Source organism: Palaemon carinicauda, chromosome 23 (assembly GCF_036898095.1).
Source record: "Palaemon carinicauda isolate YSFRI2023 chromosome 23, ASM3689809v2, whole genome shotgun sequence".
Taxonomy (NCBI): Eukaryota; Metazoa; Arthropoda; class Malacostraca; order Decapoda; family Palaemonidae; genus Palaemon; species Palaemon carinicauda.
Window position 1 is genome coordinate 92,565,380 of NC_090747.1, and position 20,000 is coordinate 92,585,379.

General features: G+C 32.6%; 1 protein-coding gene across 5 annotated transcripts in view; it reads right to left on the reverse strand.

The window, feature by feature from the left end:
• LOC137617241 (glutamate-gated chloride channel-like) overlaps positions 1-20,000 on the reverse strand; it is a 959,538-nt gene that overhangs the window by 343,852 nt on the left and 595,686 nt on the right. For 3 of the 5 annotated variants that reach the window (XM_068347206.1, XM_068347204.1, XM_068347205.1), the window contains 2 exons: positions 18,530-18,553; positions 1,374-1,400 (listed from right to left, as the gene is read on the reverse strand). In XM_068347206.1, coding sequence (XP_068203307.1) covers positions 1,374-1,400; positions 18,530-18,553 — 51 coding nt within the window. The remainder of the gene's footprint in view (positions 1-1,373; positions 1,401-18,529; positions 18,554-20,000) is intronic. The other 2 variants (XM_068347202.1, XM_068347203.1) reach the window with 1 other exon arrangement.

Here is a 20,000-nt window from a genome sequence, read left to right on the forward strand (position 1 = left end):
TGTCAATATATTTAGAGTAACCCCCATTATTTGAAGTCCCTCGTGACACTACAGAAATTAAATATTTCAATATTTCCTTTTTTTTGTTTTTATTTTTAAATTGGATTTGGTTTTTCCGGTTCATAATTTCAGTTATTACATTTACCTCTTGTCTCCCCTTCCTTGATGAACTCCTTCCTAATCCTTCTGCAATTTTATAGACGACTTTGGTACGCTCTGTTTCTTGGCATGGGATTTCAACGTCTATTCTTATCTTACTATAATACTGTTTGAGATATCAAAAAAAAAAAAAAAAAAAAAAAAAAAAAAAAAAAAAAAGGAAAAAAAAAAAAAAAAATGTCTCTCCTAATCTTGCAATCACTAATAATGAGTACTTCTAAATCAATTTACTTATCTCTGATGGAAATGCTCACAAGGACAGTAAAAGTAACATATTACTTGGCTATAAATATTTTGTGCTATCTTAGTGCTGACAGAATATAGTAGTTTCATATAAAAAATATGATTCGAAGAAATGGTAAGTGGCCCAGTCTCTAGCAGGCCTACTGAATCTAGACTCTGGATTTGCCAATTTTCCAGATTTATAGGCTACGCTTCTTCTGGTAACAAGAGCTGCTTCTGTCAAACTCTAAGTTACAGAATTACATCCCTAGGAGAGAGAGAGAGAGAGAGAGAGAGAGAGAGAGGAGAGAGTGAGAGAGAGAGAGAGAGAGAGAGAGATAGATGATAAAAAACACATAGCTTTCGAGACATTAAAGTACTTTGTGCATAAATATAAATATTTTATTTTTGTCTAGACCCTAAACTTTATACTTATTATTTTAGATACTGATATCAAACGATGAGTCACAAGTCATAAGAATAAACAATTCTACAATAAAATATCTACAGTAAGCATTTAACCGCAAAATAGAAACACTACATTATTGTGAATCAACCAAGAGTGCATTTAATAACACGCACTGTTAAAAATTTGCGTAAACAAAATGGTAAAAGTCTGGCAAAATTCATTTCCAGTTTTTTTTTTTTTTTTACCGTTTTAAAAAACGGTTATATTAACGTAAAAGAGTGATATATCGGTCATCAACCCCTTAAAAGATAATAACAATTTAAGGTAAAATTCCGGTCGCCTGTATATTATTGAGATACGGTTGAGAACAGTATATTTTTTACGGAGAATTCCCGATAAAAATTACGATTTTTTCTAACAGTGCGTGTAATATTCTTTTAACCGTTTCTGCTGGTAATGCAAGAGTCCATGACGTCTACACCAGCTCCTGGGTAGTCCCTTTTTACAGCTTACCTTTGGGGCAAAAACTCATGCAGGGTTTAAGGTTACGTTACTGATTTAAGGAAAGGAAAATAAAACTTACCCAAAGCTGTTATGGTTGTACTGCGGCCTGAAATGAAAGAAAATAGAATACATGATATTTATAGTTATATAAGCAGCTTTGTTTCTCGAATTGTACTTATAATTTAGTACATAAACAGTAGTTTTTCGTTTTTTCACTCATCTTTAATTTTACAAACAATATTTATTAGTAATGTTTTTCTTCATATATTTACGATTATTGTTATTGTTGTTGATATCATTAATACTACTACTACTACTACGAATAATAATAATAATAATAATAATAATAATAATAATAATAATAATAATAATAATAATAATAATAATAATAATAATAATAATAACCAACGACAATGTTACTACTACCTACCCAACAATTAATATCTGGAAAACATTTCTGGAGATACAGGAGTCTACAATGGAAAATATATATAGAAGAAATAATATAATATATATATATATATATATATATATATATATAGTAATATATATACTATATATATATATTATATATATATTATATATATATGTATATACAGAAAGGAATGCGTAATTCTATTTAAGTAAATTCTTAATGAAAACTGTTGCCATAACAAAACAAGAATAACTCACTTAACTGAAGACCGCGTCATCATCACACACACACACACACACACACACACACCACACACACACAAAACGCCAGGAAGTTTGGTTTGCAGCCACAAGATGATTTATTGCCAAACATTACTACCCTAACAATCATCATAGACACCCCTGAGCTTCAGGACGAGAGGTGAATAGTCTTGTATCTATGTTAACAACTTCTTTGTCTGCACCCTTTCCCACTTCCATGCGGGGTCGATGTTTCTGGCCAGCGTTCTCCATCTACCTCTGTCCCACACTTCATCACCGGTTAATCCCTTTGATCAAAGGTCATCCTTGATACAGTCCATCCACCATCGATTTTGGTCTCCCTCTCCTTCTCGTTTCCCTGTACCTCCATTTCCATCACTCTCCTCCCAATATACTGTTCATCTCTTCTCATGACATGACCATACCACTTCAGTCTACTTTCTTGGATCTTATCTGATAGTTTTTCTAACTCCTGTGGTACCCCTAATTACCCCATTCCGTATCTTATCTCTTCTTGTCACCCCACACATCCTTCTCAACATTCTCATCTCTGCCACAACAATGATCTTAAAAGGGAAGATATATCAGTAGTTTGACCAGTCTTCTAGAATCTAGATGGTTAAACCTAGACTGAGCAGATATATAAATTATTTGGCAACTCATCTATTACTATTAACCCTAGAATTGAACATATATAAATCATTTGGTTAGTCTTCAGTACTATTAACCATAGAAGGTAATATATCAATTACTTGACAAGTCTTCTTGAATCTAGATTGTTAACCCTAGAATGGAACAAAAATATAGATTATTTGGTTAGTTTTTTATACTATCAACCCTAGAAAAAAAAATGTTTGGCTAAATCACCCCGCTCTTAATTCGAAAGGGGAGATTGAGAAGGGTTGGTTGTATGTGGCAAGCAAGAAATAATTAGTAATATTATTTAGGAAGATGGAGCAGAGGGTTTCAACTCCAGGCAGGTCATACTTATTGACGCAACGGTTAAATGAGGAACTATGTTTTGATTTTTACTAGAGTCATCTTCAAGGGAACCTGACTTACTGGCGAAGAAGAGAACCCTACTACAAAAACAACAACAACAACAACATTACGTTTGTTTATAGGATATATTAATGTTACATGAAGTAATTAGTTTTGGAAGTGTCAAATTACAGTTGGCCTTTCTAATACCTCAAGGCTCAGTTTCATTTTTTATATACAAAGACGTTTTGCTTTTCCACTGTGTTCCCTATCTTCTGGTGTAAATATTTCATCAAGTCAACACCTTTTTTTTTAAAGGTTCAATTCATATTTGATCATCTTGATTTCTCTATATAACGATAAACGGAAAAATCCAATAATAAAAAGAATCATGTTGTTGTTGTTGTTGTTATTATTATTATTATTATTATATTATTATTATTATTATTATTATTAATTATCATTATTATTATTATTATTATTGAGCTAACATTTTACTGAAATAAACCGTAAAATACAAGTAATTTGCAAATTCTGGCTCCAAAAAATGTAACATCCAGAGAGAGAGAGAGAGAGAGAGAGAGAGAGAGAGAGAGAGAGAGAGAGAGAGAGAGAGAGAGAGAGAGAGAGATGGCAAAAAACAATAATTGCAAATAAAAAAAAATCGCGATCTCTTCCAACGATGCTAAATCATTCCCGAGAAATAAGAAAACTCATCAATATAGGATGAAGGAGGTCAATTTTTTTCAATGATTACCTGACCCTAAATTCATTGCTATCATGGCCGCTTAATTACCGGAGACTGGGGAGATTGAAAACCCAGGAGCTTTGCAATTAAGGACCCAAATATGTGCAATGAACTCTTTTCCTGTTGAAGAAATGCAAATCTTGATTTTGAAGTCAAATGATTATTTTATATTCGTTTAGGAAAAGAGAGATTAATCTGAATTAAGTCATTGAAAATAGAACAAAATATACGAATAAATACGATTACTATATACATCCTTTGATTTAGAAGTTTATAATAATTTTTTTTTTTTGGCAGAGAAGAGAAATGAATTCGAATTAGATAATTGAAAAAATACAACAATTTATGTAAACTAATTACGTATGCACGTATTACATATACGTTTATTTTCCCCCCAGCAATAAGCCGTTTCCCTTAACCAGATTTAGCTCAGGAGAAAAAAGCAAAACAAACGAATCCGTATCCTATTCAATTAATGATATATTCATAAATTTGACGCATTTACTTTTACGCAAACGATAATTCATAAATGTGAAGCATTTACCTGTACGCAAACATGAATTGAGCACATGTATACGCAATCACATACGCATAAAATTCGATTTGCGCATGTAAAACGCACACCGAGCGAATACCGCCACCGAAATATTTTTTTTTTTTTTTTTTTTTTGTAGCATTTTCGGGAATTAATATTCTTTAGAGGGATCAAATATGTTGCAGCATTTTGGCAGCCCTTTCCGCCCTCTCCCGCCATGGAACAAATATTTCATAATTATGAAACATGCCAATAATGCTGTTTGTATTTGCAGCGCCTAGGTGACACGGGTATTTTGTATTTAATGTCCCGGACCAGGTTAAGGGGTGTAGGTATTTGCATTCATATTCATTTGTTAGGGAGAAATATTTTTATGCAAATGTTTACACACACAATGTATATGGACAAACATACACTAACGACACCACAGACAGATACACGCACACACACACACACACAATATATAATATTAATATATTCATTATATATATATATGAGTATATATACACACACATATATGACTGGTATATATATATACACACACATATATACTGTATATATATACACACACACACACATATATATATATATATATGATATATATATATATATATATATATATATATATTATATATATATATGAGTGTGTGGGTGTCCACAGAAGGGGAGAGAAAGAAGTGTGAGCGAAAGACTTCTTGACCATTAGCCACATCATGCACTTGCACAGAGTGGTTATTTGTAACGCAATCAAATCTCCCTATACATTCTGAGATATTTACCTCAACCACACAATTGCGCTCTACCATTTCCTTGATATTAAGCCTTCCCTCTTCAATACCTCTTCCACTATCGGTTACCCAATCTTTGTGGATTTCCTCTCCCATTCCGTTTAACATTTTCTGAACAATGCACTCTTTTATTCCAACCTGTGATCCTATAAACGGAAAAAAATCCAATAATAAAAGAATCATGTTGTTGTTATAGTTGTTGTTGTTTATTATTATTATCGAGTTTACATTTCACTGAAATAACCGTAAAAGTAATTTGCAAATCCTGGCTCCAAAAAATGTAACATACCAGAGAGGAGAGAGAGAGAGAGAGAGAGAGGAGAGAGAGAGGAGAGGAGAGAGAGAGAGAGAGAGAGAGAGAGAGAGATGTCAAAAACAATAATTGCAAATAAAAAAAAAATCACGATCTCTTCCAACGATGCTAAATCATTCCCGAGAAATAAGAAAACTCATCAATATAGGATGAAGGGGGTCAATTTTTTCAATGATACCTGACCCTAAATTCATTGCTATCATGGCCGCTTCATTACCGGAGACTGGGGAGATTGAAAACCCAGGAGCTTTGCAATTAAGGACCCAAATATGTGCAGTGAATTCTCCTCCTGTTGAAGAAATGCTCATCTTGATTTTGAAGTCAGATTTTTTTTTTCATTCATTTGGAAAAAAATATAAATTAATCTGAATAAGTCATTAAAAATAGAACAAAAAATACGAATAGATTGCTTAAATATTCATACCTTGGTTATAGAACTTATGATTTTTTTTTTTTTTTGGCAGAAGAGCAATGAATTTGAATTAGATAATTGAAAAATACAACAATTTATGTAAACTAATTACGTATGCACGTATTACATACACGTTTATTTTCCCCCAGCAATAAGCCGTTTCCCTTAACAAAGATTTAGCTCCAGAGAAGAGCAAAAACAAACGAATCCGTACCCAATTCAATTAATGATATATTCATAAATTTGACGTATTTTACTTTCACACAAATGATATATTCATAAATTTGACGCACTTACCTCTACGCAAACATGAATATGAACACATGTATACGCAATCACATACGCATAAAATTAGATTGCACATGTAAACGCACACGAGCGAATTTTGGAGGGCATAACGTACCGAAATATTTTTTGTAGCATTTCGGGAATTAATATTCTTTAGAGGTATCAAATATGTTGCAGCATTTCGCCGCCCTTCCGCCCTCTCCCGCCATGGAACAAATATTTCATAATTATGAAACATGCCAATAATGCTGTTTGGTATTTGCAGCGCCTAGGTGACACGGATATTTTGTATTTAATATCCTGGGCCAGATAAGGGGTGTAGGTATTTGCTTTTTCATATTCAATTGTTAGGGAGAAATATTTTATGGCAAATGTTTACACACACATGTATATGAACAAACATACACTAACACACACACACAGATACACGCACGCGCACACACACACACACCACACATATATATATATATATATATATATATATATACACACACCACACACACATATATATATAATATATATATATATATATATATGTGTGTGTGTGTGTGGTGTGTGTGTGTGTGTGTTTGTGAGTGCGTCTAAAGAGGGAGAGAGAAAGAAGTGTGAGCGAAATGACTTCTTGACCATATCCACATCATGTACTTGCACAGAGTGGTTATTTGTAACGCATCAAATCTCCCTATATCTTCTGAGACATTTACTTCAACCATACATGCGCTCTACCATTTAAAGGTTTAAAGGTTTAAAGGTCACTTATGAATGGCAGAGGCAAGGGACAGTGACATTGCCCTAGGCAATCGGAACAATGCCCTATGAGACTGACCATATATTATATGATCAACGCCCAAGCCTCCTGTCCAACCAAAGCTCGGCCCAGGGAGGGCCAGGCAGTGGCTGCTGATGACTCAGCAGATAGACCTATAGGCTCCCCCAAACCCCCCCCCCCCAACCTTAGCTCACAAGGATGGTAAGGTTGCAGCCAATAATGGCACTAACGAGTCTGAGCGGGACTCGAACCCCCGACTGGGAAACACCGGGCAGAGACGTTACCGATCAGGCCACAGCAAGCCCTTGATATTAAGCCTTCCCTCTTCAAAAACTCTTTCCTTATCGGTTACCCAATTTGGGGGGGATTTCTCTCCCATTCCGTTTAACATTTTTCTGAACAATGCACTCATTTATTCCAACCTGTCATCCTATATTATTTCCACAGGACCAAACCAACTAAAACTTGAGCTATTCTTGCACATCCTTTGGTCAATTTGCCACCCATCTTTCTGTTCTTTTTGCATCACATATACTATGCATTCAGTTTGACTCAACTACTTCAAGTGATTTTTCTTTCATTAGTATCGACATTCATATTTCCCTTTCATTCAAGATAAATGACCAAATAATCCTTTCAGAGGACACTGCAAGTCTCTCAAATTAGAAATAAAAGCAGCTTCAACTAACAGCTGCTTTGCTTCACAGAAAATATGCAATATATTGTCATTAACATATGTCCTCAAATTGCCGACTTGAAGACGACTGCTTTGAGTAACAGCTTTATTCATAATTTTCAACTTCCTAGATACTTACATGGGGGTTCATCAGTGTTTTGTCAAACTCTCTTACACACCTTTGACTCTTTAACCTCATTCTTGCACACACCTTTATTCCTATACATTCTTACCTCCCTCTACCACTGAACCTCTGGGCATTCATATGTCATTTCTTCAAAAATTGTATTACACTCTTTTCAGTCGATCCCATTTCTTTTTCACATAAAAAACATCGTTCATTAGTCCCTGGAGTTTCTCTTTACAGTCACCAATTACTACTTTATAACCCACAAACGTTTGATACTTCACATTCCATTTGATTTTCTCTCAACTTTGCACATCTTCATGTCCAGTTATTTCTCTGAACTATTGTATTACTCCATCTATAAGTATATTGAAAAGCTATGGAAGAACATCACTTCTTTGAGATACTTATATATTTTAATCGTTATCTAACTGGTCTTTATAGTCTAACATAAGCTTTGATTTCATCATGTAATGTCTTAACTCTCAATAATTTACATTCTATGCCATACGTTCTCAGCCCCAATATTGCATTTATATCAGTTCCATCATAAGGGTTTTCTACCATCATGCAAGAATCATAGAGTACTTTCATTTTGACTATTTAATGTGTGCATTATTTTTTTTACCTAAACCTACACTGATGTTTCATTATAGACTCATACTTTCGCAGTCATAATGACATCAATTTTCCCCTGAAAACCAAGTAATGTTGTACCCAACAACTCATGTATTCTACTACCTTTATTGAGGTTACAATTTTTTCTGTTTTCCCTTTAACCGGGACTTTCCTCCACCCTCTACCGGAATATACCATAAAAAAAAAGTGGCCAGTCGTCTTAAAAAAAAAAAAAAAAAAAAAAAAAAAAAAAAAAAAAAAAAAAAAAAAAAAAAAAAAAAAGAGGAGAGAGAGAGAGAGAGAGAGAAGAGAGAGAAGAGAGAGAGAGAGAGAGAGAGAGAGAGAGAGAGAGAGAGAGAAGAGAGAGAGAGAGAGAGCTTTCAGCAGTTTTTGCTACTCTTCCTTATCACCAATTAACACACTGATTTCACACCTTGCCAATGTCTAGCCTTTCCTTTGAATTCTCTCGCCATAATATCAGTTAGAATATTAAACAACGTGCGGAAAAGTTGCCGAAATTACTGCGAGTTTTTGTAGTAGGGGTTTAGTTACAATCTCCTTTCGTGAGTGATAAATGGAAGAAGAGAAATGGATGTTTGTATAGATAGTGGTACAAACAAATAATAATGGATTTGCAGAGGTATCTAAATAAACAGGAATTCCATACGAAGGTTTGAAGAATAGATATACAGTAAAAGGAAAAAACTGAAAGAAAAATCAAGACACACAATTACGATATAATGAAAAAGTTTATTATTATTATTATTATTATTATTATTATTATTATTATTATTATTATTATTATTATTATTATTATTACTAGCCAAGCTACAACCTAAGTTTGGAAAGCAGAATCCTACAAGCCCAAGGGCTCCAGCACGGAAAGCAGCCCAGTGTGAAAAGGAAAATTGAGAAGAAATGAATGAACTATACATGAAAAATAACTTAAAAGATATATATAATAAGATCACAAGCAACGTTAAAATGATCAGTAATGTATAAATTACGAACTGAGACCTAAGTCAATCAGTTCAACAGAAAAGAATTCGCAACAAGTCTGAACAATATACTTAAAAAAGAAGTATCAGCTGATGATAATTGGGTGAAAGAAACTATATTATTATTATTATTATTATTATTATTATTATTATTATTATTATTATTATTAACAAGCCAAGCTATAACCCTAGTTGGAAAAGTAAGATGCTACAAGCCCAAAGGCCCCAATAGAGAAAAATAGCCCAGTGAGGGAAGGAAATAAGAAAATAAATAAAACACAAGAAAAGTATTAAAATAATAATCAAAATAAAATACTCTACGAGCAGTACCAACATTAAATTAGGCCTCTTATAAAAAAAGAGAGAGAGAGAGAGAGGAGAGAGAGAGAGAGAGAGAGAGAGAGAGAGAGAGAGAGAGAGGAGAGAGAGAGAGAGAGACGGGGGGGGGAGCAAAAACAATAATTGCAAATAAAAAACAAAATCACGATCTCTTCCAACGATGCTAAATCATTCCCGAGAAATAAGAAAACTCATCAATATAGGATGAAGGGGTCAATTTTTTTCCAATGACCCTGACCCAAATTCATTGCTATCATGGCCGCTTAATTACCGGAGACTGGGGCGATTGAAAACCCAGGAGCTTTGCAATTAAGGACCCAAATATGTGCAGTGAATTCTCCTCCTGTTGAAAAAATGCTCATCTTGATTTTGAAGTCAGAATTTTTTTTTTATTCATTTGGAAAAATATAAATTAATCTGAATAAGTCATTAAAAATAGAACATAAAATACAAATAGATTACTTAAATATTCATCCCTTGATTTAGAAGTTATATATTTTTTTTGGGGGGGGGGGGCAGAAGAGCAATGAATTCGAATTAGGCAATTGAAAAATACAACAAATTACATCAATTAATTACGAATGCACGTATTACATATGTTTATTTTCCCCTAGCAATAAGCCGTTTCCCTTAACAAGATTTAGCTCCAGAGAAAAGCAAAACAAAGGAATCCGTATCCTATTCAATTAATGATATATTCATAAATTTGACGCATTTACCTTTACGCAAACATGAAATGAGCACATGTATACGCAATCACATACGCATAAAATTTCGATTTGCACATGTAAACGCACACGAGCGAATTTTGGAATGAATACCGCACCGAACTATTTTTTGTAGCATTTCGGGAATTAACATTCTTTAGAGGGACCAAATATGTTGCAGCATTTTGGCAGCCCTTCCCGCCCTCTCCCGCCATGGAACAAATATTTCATAATTATGAAACATGCCAATAATGCTGTTTGTATTTGCAGCGCCTAGGTGACACGGATATTTTGTATTTAATATCCCGGGCCAGATAAGGGGTGTAGGTATTTGCATTTCATATTCATTGTTAGGGAGAAAATATTTCGTGCAAATGTTTACACACACACGTATATGGACAAACATACTAATAACACACACAGACAGATACACGCAGCATACACACACACACACACACACACACACACATATATATATATATATATATATATATATATATATATATATATATATATATATGTGTGTGTGTGTGTGTGTGTGTGTGTCTAAAGAGGGGTGAGAAAGAGAAGTGTGAGCGAAAGACTTCTTGACCATTAGCCACATCATGCACTTGCACATACTGGTTATTTGTAACGCATCAAATCTCCCTATATCTTCTGAGACATTTACCTCAACCATACAAATGCGCTCTACCAATTCCTTGATATTAAGCCTTCCCTTTTCAATCGCTTACCCAATCTTTACGGATTTCTCTCCCATTCCGTTTAACATTTCTGAACAATGCACTCTTTTATTCCAATCTGTGATCCTATAAACGGAAAAATCCAATAATAAAAGAATCATGTTGTTGTTGTAGTTGTTGTTGTTAATATTATTATCGAGTTTACATTTCACTGAAATACACCGTAACAGTAATTTGCAAATCCTGGCTCCAAAAAAAATGTAACATCGAGAGAGAGAGAGAGAGAGAGAGAGGAGAGAGAGAGAGAGAGAGAGAGAGAGAGAGAGAGAGAGAGAGAGAGAGAGAGAGAGGACAAAAACAATAACTGCAAATTAAAAAAAAAAAATCACAATCTCTTCCAACGATGCTAAATCATTCCCGAGAAATAAGAAAACTCATCAATATAGGATGAAGGGGTCAATTTTTTTCCAATGACCCTGACCCTAAATTCATTGCTATCATGGCCGCTTAATTACCGGAGACTGGGGAGATTGAAAACCCAGGAGCTTTGCAATTAAGGACCCAAATATGTGCAGTGAATTCTCCTCCTGTTGAAAAAATGCTCATCTTGATTTTGAAGTCAGAATTTTTTTTTTATTCATTTGGAAAAATATAAATTAATCTGAATAAGTCATTAAAAATAGAACATAAAATACAAATAGATTACTTAAATATTCATCCCTTGATTTAGAAGTTATAATTTTTTTTTTTTGTAGAAGAGCAATGAATTCGAATTAGGTAATTGAAAAATACAACAAATTACATCAATTAATTACATATGCACGTATTACATATACGTTTATTTTCCCCTAGCAATAAGCCGTTTCCCTTAACAAGATTTAGCTCCAGAGGAAAGCAAAACAAACGAATCCGTATTCTATTCAATTAATGACATATTCATAAATTTGACGCATTTACCTTCACGCAAATAATATATTCATAAATTTGACGCATTTACCCTTACGCAAACATGAAATGAGCACATGTATACGCAATCACATACGCATAAAATTAGATTTGCACATGTAAACGCACACGAGCGAATTTTGGAGGGCATAACGTACCGAAATATTTTTTGTAGCATTTCGGGAATTAATATTCTTTAGAGGTATCAAATATGTTGCAGCATTTTCGCCGCCCTTCCGCCCTCTCCCGCCATGGAACAAATATTTCATAATTATGAAACATGCCAATAATGCTGTTTGTATTTGCAGCGCCTAGGTGACACGGATATTTTGTATTTAATGTCCCGGGCCAGATAAGGGGTGTAGGTATTTGCATTCATATTCATTGTTAGGGAGAAATATTTTATGCAAATGTTTACACACGTATATACGGAAAACATAAACACACGCACATGCATATATATATATATATATATGTGTGTGTGTGTGTGTGTGTGTGTGTGTGTATACTACTCGAGCCACTCTTGAGCTATTCTTGACTCAACCACTTTAACTGATTTTCATTTTATTATGACTAACATTCACATTTCCCTTTCATTAAGGATAAATGACATGATAATCCTTTCAGAGAAACAGGAAGTCTCTTTCTAATTAGAAATAAAAGCAGCTTCAACTAATGGCTGTTGCTTCACAGAAAATATTCAATATATTGTCATTAACATCTGTCCTCAAATTGCCGACTTGAGGATGATTGCTAGAGTAACAGATTTATTTATAATTTTCCACGGAGGTTCACCAGCAGTTTGTCAAACCCTCTTACACACCTTTGACTCCTTAACCTCATTCTTGCACACCTTTATTCCTATACATTCTTACTTCCAATGAACCTCTAAGCATTCAAATGACATTTCTTCAAAAATTATATTACGCACTATTTCAGTTGGTCCCATTCTCTTCACATAATAAAAAACATCGTTCATTAGTCCCTGGAGTTTCTCTTTACAGTCACCAATTACTACTTTATAACCCACAAACGTTTGATACTTCATATTCCATTTCCGTTTAACCTCAACTTTGCAATTCTTCATGTCCAGTAATTTCTCTGAACTATTGTATTACTTCATCTATAAATATATTGAAAAGCTATGGAAGAACATCACTTCTTTGAGATACTTTTATATTTAATCGGTATCTATCTTGTCTTCATAGTCTAACATAAGCTTTGCTTTCATCATGTAATGTCTTAACTCTCAACAATTTACCTTCTTTGCCATACGTTCTCAGCCCCAATATTGCATTTATATCAGTTCCATCATAAGGGTTTTCTACCTTCATGCAAGAATCATAGAGTACTTTCATTTTGACTATTTAATGTGTGCATTCTCTTTTTTACCTAAACCTACACTGATGTTTCATTATGGACTCTGAAAACCAAGTAATGTTGTACCCACATAACTCATGTATTCTACTACCTTTAATGAGGTTACAATTTTTTTCTGTTTTCCCTTTGATCGGGACTTTCCTTCACCCTCTACCAAATATACCATAAGCAAAGTGGCCAGTCGTCTTTAAAAAAAAAAAAAAAAAAAGAAAAAAAAAATTCTACCTCATACTTAACCGCTGGGTAGCGTTAGGTTCCGATTTCTTTTATGGCTTCTCGTGGCATGGTTGGTTTCGACCTGGCCTTTCATTAGAAGGGACCAGCGTTCGATCCCAAGTATGAGGTAGAAATTTATTTCTATTTGAACACGATGTTGTGTTGATGTTTATCCATAATGACTCATTAGGGGTAATTTGAATGAATTACTACCAATTGTGTCACGTGGTGGGCCGGGAAGTCGGGTAAAACTCGCTGGTAAGAGACTGATGTCTCGCCAGGTAAATCCTTAACCGCTGGGTAGCGTTTGGTTCCGATCTCTTTTATGGCCTCTCGTGGCATGGTTGGTTTCGACCTGGCCTTTCATTAGAAGGGGCCAGCGTTCGATCCCAAGTATGAGGTAGAAATTTATTTCTATTTGAACACGATGTTGTGTTGATGTTTATCCATATATATATATATATATATATATATATATATATATATATATATATATATATATATATATATATATATATATATATATATACACATATAAAAGAGGAAGAGAAACAAGATAGAACAGTGTGCTCAAATGTACCCTTAAGCATGAGAAGACAGTGGAAGGCCATGGTACAGAGACTATGGCACTACCCAAGACGAGAGAACAATGGTGTGATTTTGGAGTATCCTTCTCCTAGAAGAACTGTACAACACTTAATTTTGGATGAGAAGAAGCAGAAGCAGAAGAAGAAGAAGAAAAAGAAGAAAGCGTTGAATCAAAGTTAAAGTTGTTTTGGAAGAAGAAGAAGAAGAAGAAGAAGAAGAAGAAGAAGAAAGTGTTGAATCAAAGTTAAAGTTGTTTTGGAAGAAGAAGAAGAAGAAAGCGTTGAATCAAGGTGAAAGTTGTTTTGGAACGTGGAAACCTAATCCTGGAAACTCTGGATTGCACAAGATAAAGAGGTGAATGGAATCTATTGCGGGTTGAAGTGTTGCTCATGAGACCTCTGTGTAGATAGGCTACATAAAAGGCCGGATGCTTTGGTAGAAGGGATGAATTTTTAAACGACTAATGTCCTACTTTTTTTTTTAAGTCTACCTTTATTTTGTGAAACTTTTTTTAAAGCGATTGTAATTTTTCCATATCTATTTTGTTTGATCTGCAAGTCTACCTTTATTTTGATTTTTTTTAAAGCTATTTTAATTTTTCCATATCTATTTTGTTTGATCAGCTTATAAGAGCTTACATCGCCCACTCGCATTCCAATTCACCTTGAAAAATGTTAGCTGGTGCTGGCAAAATTAAACCTATTGATATTTAGCATACATGATAAAGTTATTATAAACATACACTGTAGGTGTGTGTACGTATATATAAATATATATATATATATATATACATATATATAGATATATATATATATACATACATATATATATATATATATATATATATATATATATATATATATATATATATAATGAGCAAACGTCTGGCTATATATTTCCGGTCACGCACAGCGGCATGGCCAGGCGGGTAGAGCTGAATCTGTCTGTGCGTGTATAGATATCTGAATATTCAGCCTCATTTTTGACGGGTCTAGTACACTAGTCATACACACACACACACACATATATATATATATAAATATATATATATATATATATATAAATATATAAATATATATATATATATATATATATATATATATATATATATATGTGTGTGTGTGTGTGTGTGTGTGTGTGTGTGCGCATTTCTACAAGATCCCTTACACCAACCAACATTACTAGAACCTTCAAACGTCAGTTAATCTAAGCGCACAACCTATAACTTTACACCACAAAGCTGTACTCGAACGACTGGGGATAACGAAGGGAAACATCAAATCCAAGAAATATGAATAAAATGCAAGAGAAAGATGACAGCGAATAACAGGATACTCAATGGAAGACAGGATGATGAAAGGTTGGAAGCACATGGAAGGGAAAGAAAGTAGGGGGACTTAAAAAAAGGTTTATTTTGGCAGATGATACAAATGGGAAGGGGAGAGTAACTTAAAATTACAGGAAAAGATAAAGATATGTTAACCGGAAACCTTTAAAGTGGCAGAGGGGATGAATGCATGAATGAATGAACGCTATGATGAAATACTCTGTTTTCTATTTGAAGTTTAAATGTTAAATATGAACTGAGGAAGGGTGTTGAAATGTTACTAATTTTTGTGAAGAAATTGCTTAATTTAAGAGGAAGGATATTCTGCTAAAGAAAATAGATACAATGGGAAATATGAATTAATAGTTACGTTTGGGAATGAAAACATATTAGAAACTAGAGGGCGACTCAGTAGAGTGCAGACCTCCGCCGAGGCAGCTTATTTCTCGACCTTTTGCTCGACTTTGACCTTGACCTTCGACCTTAACATGTATTAATTAGCGTGGATTTCCATACACTCAAATATGAACCAAGTTTGAAGTCTCTGTGACAACGATGTCCAAACTTATGGCTGATTACATGAATTGGACATTTTGCTTGACCGTGACCTTGACCTTCCAAAATTTAATCATTTCCAGCTTTTTACATGTTAATTGCTGAAAGTTTCATTAGTATACAAATAAAATTGTAGTCAGGAACCTGTTCACAAACAAACACACACACAAGGGGTAAAACATAACCTCCTTCCAACTCCCTTTGCGGAGGTAAATATTTAGCGACGCTGAAACACGCATATAGAAACACTAAGATATGTATATAAACAAACGACTTTGATTGGAACATGTTTAGCCTTCTATTTTTAACATTTGTATTGTCAATCAATTCAATTACGTGAAGCTATGGACAATTATGGATGGAAATAAATGCAAACGTTATTATAAAGCAACTCTTTATTGCAATACAGAGTTCACTATTGAATATCTATTGAAATAATACAGTACCTTTATGTAATGCACTATACTCTCTCATACACGACCTAAAATTTATATACAAATTTTCCGTCTTAAGTCATATAAAAAGGCAGATACAAAAATATGATAATCAAGAAGCTATGTTAATTGAAGTTACCTGAATCTCATCTACCCAGCTCATCCTTCATAAAATCAAATTCATATTCACACGTATATATCAATATTCATAGGATCAAACTCGTACGAGATGACGGAATGACAGAAGATCAAAAGTATTTGTTTATCCTGAATTTGAATTGCTATTACGGGAGAGATTGTGATCACGAGTGGTAAAATATTAGGACAAGATTCACATATTGAGAAAAGTAAAGACAAAATTGAAAATAGATGTTTTAAATGCGTACAAGCTTATATGATGTAAGATTTTTAGTCTTTATATTACTTACAATGTTAAAAAAAAAAACCGTAATTTTAATCGAAAATTATCCGTAAAAATATACAGTTCTCAGCCGCATTTCAGTAAAATACAGGAGACCGTAATCTATACCCTAGTTTGTTATTATCTTTAATGGGTTGGTGACCATAACATCACTCATTTACGTCAATAAATCCGTTTTTAAAACGGTAAATGCCTGGGAACATTTATTCTATGATTTTTACCGCTTCTTAGGGCAATTTTTTAACTGATTAGTTTACTTTTCATATATACTTTTGTGTTACTCGGTATTAATTATTTCGATCTATTAATTTATTATTAAATGTTACCATGAAAGAATGGTTATTAATCACATTTAAGTTTATATCATCAAGATTCTTAAACACAAACACCGGTCGAGAAATTCTAAAGAATGTTTGGTGCCAACAGCAAGTCAGGAAGCATAAGTAAAAGAAACATTAATTAGATGGGAACTCAGTACAGTGCAGACCTCCGCTGCGACGGCTTATTTATCGATTTTGACCTTTAACCTTAACATGCAATAATTGGCGTTGATTATCATAAACTCAAATATGAACCAAGTTTGAAGTCTCTATGACAACGATGTCCAAACTTATGGCTGATTACGCGACTTGGACATTTTGCTTGCCTTGACCTTCCAAAATTTAATAATTTCCATCTTTTTTACACAACAGTTAATTCCTGCAAGTTTCATTACCCTACGATTAAAATTGTGGTCAGGAAGTTGTTCACAAACAAATATACAGACGTACACACACAGATTACAAACACAAACAGGGGCTACAACATAACCTCCTTCCAACTTCGTTGGCGAGGTAATAAACTAATAAATAATATAGTTATTCGAACGGGTTGATATAAACGATTCATTAGACAACAGCAAAGACTGGTCTATTCATTTCTTGTTGGTTACCTGGCGTTACAAAGAACAAGGTCACTGAAACACAAGCGTTCGATTAGGTGCGTCAAATGTACAACAATCTAGTGTTTTCTTCCACAATTAAGTTTACGATGAGAAAAACACTTTACATAACGCAATGAAAAAAAGAGTTTATGTGAACGTTAATAATGTATTTACTGAAATCATAAAATGAATATTCCGGCAAAGCGAAAACTTTTTTTTTTTTTTTTTTTTTTTTTTTTTTTGCAGAATTACTTGATGCATTTTAAGACTGAGAATCTTAAAACAAAAAATGGGTCTATTGAAAATGAAGAATACAAAAAATACAGAAATTATATACAAACTTACAAATATACACAAACTAAACTATAAACATTTACAGTATATATATATATATATATATATATATATATATATATATATATATATATATATATATATATATACATATATAACGATTAATTATGTTGAGATTATAAGCTAAAGAAATTATAAATTCTAAAAATTAAAAACGAAAAGTTTAATTCTTTTATTTTTGATTTTTTAATTTCTTAGGAATATAATCTCGGCACAATTAATCGTAATATTTGTAGAAGCTGATGTATAAAAGATATATATATATATATATATATATATATATATATATATATATATATATATATATATATATATATATATATACATATATATATATATATATATATATATATATGTGTGTGTGTGTGTGTGTGTGTGTGTTTGTATGTGTTCATTAGTTGTCTCTTCATTTCTTAAGAATGCATATTTTACTTACCCATACTGCGGTGTAGGAGACCCCCTGAAATAAGATAAAGAATACATTAATTCATTTGACAATACTGATTATAAAACTTAAAAAAAAAATTAAAAAAATAAAATTAAAAAGAGCTCCAAAACTAAAAGAACAAGGTTCTCGATGATTAAGATTAATTCAAGGAACAAAAAGAGTAGAATATAGATTATATAAACATTGTCATGCTGCAAGTTTTATATAATTTTCATAAAGCTGAAAGAATTAAATTTAAATGGATTATTTCAATATCTTTTATATACTAATAGGATATTGTAGCCTATATCTAATATATGATACATGGTAATGTTGTAATTGATTTTTATTAGTGCCTTGTACATATTATTATTATTATTATTATTATTATTATTATTATTATTATTATTATTATTATTATTAATATTATTATTATTATTATTATAATTATTATTATTAATAGTTAAACTCCAATCCTAGTTGGAAAAGCAGGATGTTACATGCCCAGGGCTCCGACAGGGAAAAATAGTCTAGTGAGGAAAGGAAACAAAGAAATAAAAAACTACAAGAGAAGCAATGAACAATGAAAATAACATATTTTAAGAACAGCAACAACATTAAAAATAAATCCTTCATAAATAACATGTAAAAAGAGACTTACGTCATTCTGTTCAACATAAAAACATTCGCTGCAATGTTAATACTGAAAGGTTTCAAGCTAATATCTTTCATATAAAAATATACTTTTTAATCCCAATCATATATGCCAGTATCTTTTTTTCCTGTTATTAATACCAAAATATAATTACAGATTTACAGAATAATTATAGGAGAAAAAAATATAGAAAAAAAATATTTTGTGATAGAAACATTAACCACAACAGGCCTATTTAGTGGAAGAATAAACTTTCGAAACATAATAGAACTTCAGAAAAAAAACCTTTTCCCATCATAACACAAAAGGACAGAGATTACAACTTTTTCAAAAAATAGCCCGACTTTCTTTTCAGAAGATCTATTTCACCATATGACTTATCAGAAAATGAAGGAGCTCTCTATCACCTGTATTTCATTTGTGGTTTACTTTGATGTAACTCGGTATGATTAAGCAACTGATATATATATATATATATATATATATATATATATATATATATATATATATATATATATATATGTGTGTGTGTGTGTGTGTGTATGTGTGTGTGTGTGTGCAAAAGAACCACAGGGAAAATGAAAATATGAAATATAAGATTAAGTCAGGACTAGTTTCGTGACACTTCTTCAGAGGACTGTGGTTCTTTTGCATCTGAGCATCACGTTTCCCTGTGATTTTTACGCACACACACACACACACACACATATATATATATATATATATATATATATATATATATATATATATATATATATGTGTGTTATTCTAATTGAACATCATATATAAAAGGAAAAATGTAAACATATTTTTAGAATCGCTTGA